The sequence below is a fragment of the Macadamia integrifolia genome, chromosome 6 (assembly GCF_013358625.1).
Source record: "Macadamia integrifolia cultivar HAES 741 chromosome 6, SCU_Mint_v3, whole genome shotgun sequence".
Lineage (NCBI taxonomy): Eukaryota > Viridiplantae > Streptophyta > Magnoliopsida > Proteales > Proteaceae > Macadamia > Macadamia integrifolia.
The window spans coordinates 15,580,923-15,583,277 of NC_056562.1; the positions used below are offsets into that span (position 1 = coordinate 15,580,923).

At 37.5% G+C, this 2,355-nt stretch overlaps 1 protein-coding gene across 2 annotated transcripts in view; it reads left to right on the top strand.

Annotated features, from left to right (window-relative positions):
- Positions 1–1,877, top strand: part of LOC122081855 (cyclin-dependent kinase F-4) — a gene marked incomplete at its 3' end in the record, with an annotated part of 12,761 nt that extends 10,884 nt beyond the window's left edge. The window contains 2 exon segments of one of the 2 annotated variants that reach the window (XM_042649207.1): positions 1,664–1,698; positions 1,799–1,877. In XM_042649207.1, coding sequence (XP_042505141.1) covers positions 1,664–1,698; positions 1,799–1,877 — 114 coding nt within the window. 2 annotated transcript variants of the gene reach the window in all.
- Between the last annotated feature and the right edge of the window lie 478 nt (positions 1,878–2,355).

Below are 2,355 nucleotides of genomic sequence, written 5' to 3' on the forward strand. Positions count from 1 at the left end.
CTGGGGTTGGGGCTGGGGCTGAGCTGAAGGGGGGGGTGGTGGTGGTGGTTGGCGGCGAAATATAGTGATTTCGCTTTCATTTCTTTTTTAAGCATGTCAAATGACACATTTGCCCCTGTTATTAACACCTGCTCACTGAAGTGGATTGCAGATTAGGCTTGAAATTTCAATGTTGAAATAGGTTGTCAGCTATTTCACTATTTCAGATGGAATTGATTTCAAAAAATCATCTCGAACACCATAATTTCAATTTATGACCCTATGAAATTGAATTAGAAATCATACCAAAACAGCCTTAAAATACTATTTGGAAAAATCGTAAGAGTGAAATTGAACATTATTACACATATTAGGGCTCTAAAACAAAAATAGACAATGTAATCTAGATTCAAATTCCTAACTATTTTGAAGACTTGGCTTACTTTTAACATATAAAGAACTCAAATATCCCAACAAATTTGGACTAAAATAGTCCTACTTGTCTAATTTCAGAGTCTTAGCTCCTACCCTTGGCTTAGGCCGATTAGAATAGTTTGTTACAATGAAAGTTATAATATTGAAGTTGGGAAAAGGCTGAGTAGTAGTTTTCTTTAGTGAAAATCCATGAACCAGACCATACTTACTTTTACTAAAATAATCCCACTTCTGTGATTCATCTGCTTCACTAAAGGGAATCATCAGGGGAAGAATAGTTAAGAGGAGGTTCAATGATTAAAGGAAGTGGGGAATCTAGGAGGGAAGAGAAATAGGGAGGGGGATCTTACTTTCAGAATGTTGGGCAGTTAAGAAGCATATTATAAATAAACTCAAGTGTAACTAAGATGAGGAGGGTGAGATGGATGTGTGGCAGAACTAAGAAGAATAAAGTAAGGAATTATCATTTTAGAGTTGATTTTAGAGTAGCTTCAGATATATGATAAGCTAAAATAAAGTCGTTTGAGGTGGCATGGCCATGTTAAACGGAGGCCTTCAGGTGCTCTATTACGGAGAGTGATTTGATTCGGATTGAAGGAGTTAAAAGAGCCAGGGCAGACCTAAAATGATTATGGGAGAATTGGTGAGGGAGGACATGCATAGCTTAGGTCTTATGTCAAAAATGACTTTGAACTGAGTCGCTTATTGCGTATAGACTTCCTAATTTTAAACAAATTTCTGGTTTTTCTTGCCTCATGACCATCTTAAAAATATAATACTTCAATCACTAAAAATCTATTCGGCACTATCTATTAGCCAAGGACCCCACCAACAGCTAAATCAAACCCTATTTTAAATAATTGTAGTGGGAAAAGTTACGGTCCTTATGGTTCACCTAGCTAGGTGATCTTTTTAAATTGCACTTCATAGAAAATGTCCCTACTTTCGGGGTGATGTAGGCAATTCTATCCATCTGATAGACAGTTCTAGGCCTGGATTGACTGAAATATTTTCTCCATAAAATATATGAAAATTTTTATATACTGGTCACAATTAAAGTTGGGTGATGGCCTGATGGGCCATTTACTTGATTACAATGTCCTTATGACACTAGTACTTCGTTACATAATCATGTTCACAGTTCTAGATATGCATGGGGCTGCTCAATGCAAGGGAAATTCAAAATTTGCACTTGTTCTTTGTTCGTCTTCCTATGTAAATTCTTATCTAGTTGTGGTAATTATTGAAGCAGGTGCTCAAAGGAAGCTGGAAATGGATAACCTGGTAAGATGTTTGGACTTAATAGATCATGATATGCTTTCCCATGATATTGGTTTGGAATTGTTGTGTTCACTGTAAACATTTTTCTCCTTTCAAATATTAGGAAGCCAATAAGACCAACAAATCTATCAAGAGCTGTGCTAAACAACCAAGATATCGGCCACCAGTTAGGAACAGCCCATGTAAGTTCCTGCATTACTAAATTCCCCACCCACCCCCCCCCCCCTCCTCCCCTCCCCTTTTTATTTTCTCATTTGATGATTTGCTATTATATCATCTCAAGGGGTCCTTGCATAGCAAAGAAGGGCCTGGAGTAACAAGTATTATGTTTGTGAATTTATCTTGTGTGGTCTGTGGTTTCAAATTTTCACTAGTGAGAGATTTGTGCTTCAGTATTATTGTTATGCTAAACAAAAATCATGGTTTGCACCCAAAAAAGAAAAACTATTATGATAGTAGTGTGGATTATACTTGTGAGTAAAGAATTGCCTCACTCCAACAGTATAGTACCGACCAGCTTTCCATTTCTATCCCAATTAGAATGAAGGTAAGTATTCTATGGGAGGGTGTACCCTGCCTGGAGGTTATGTGGGGTCAGGCAAGAGCCAATAAGTACTCCCACATCTGTTCAACAAATAAGGGGGCAGAGAGGTCGTTTCA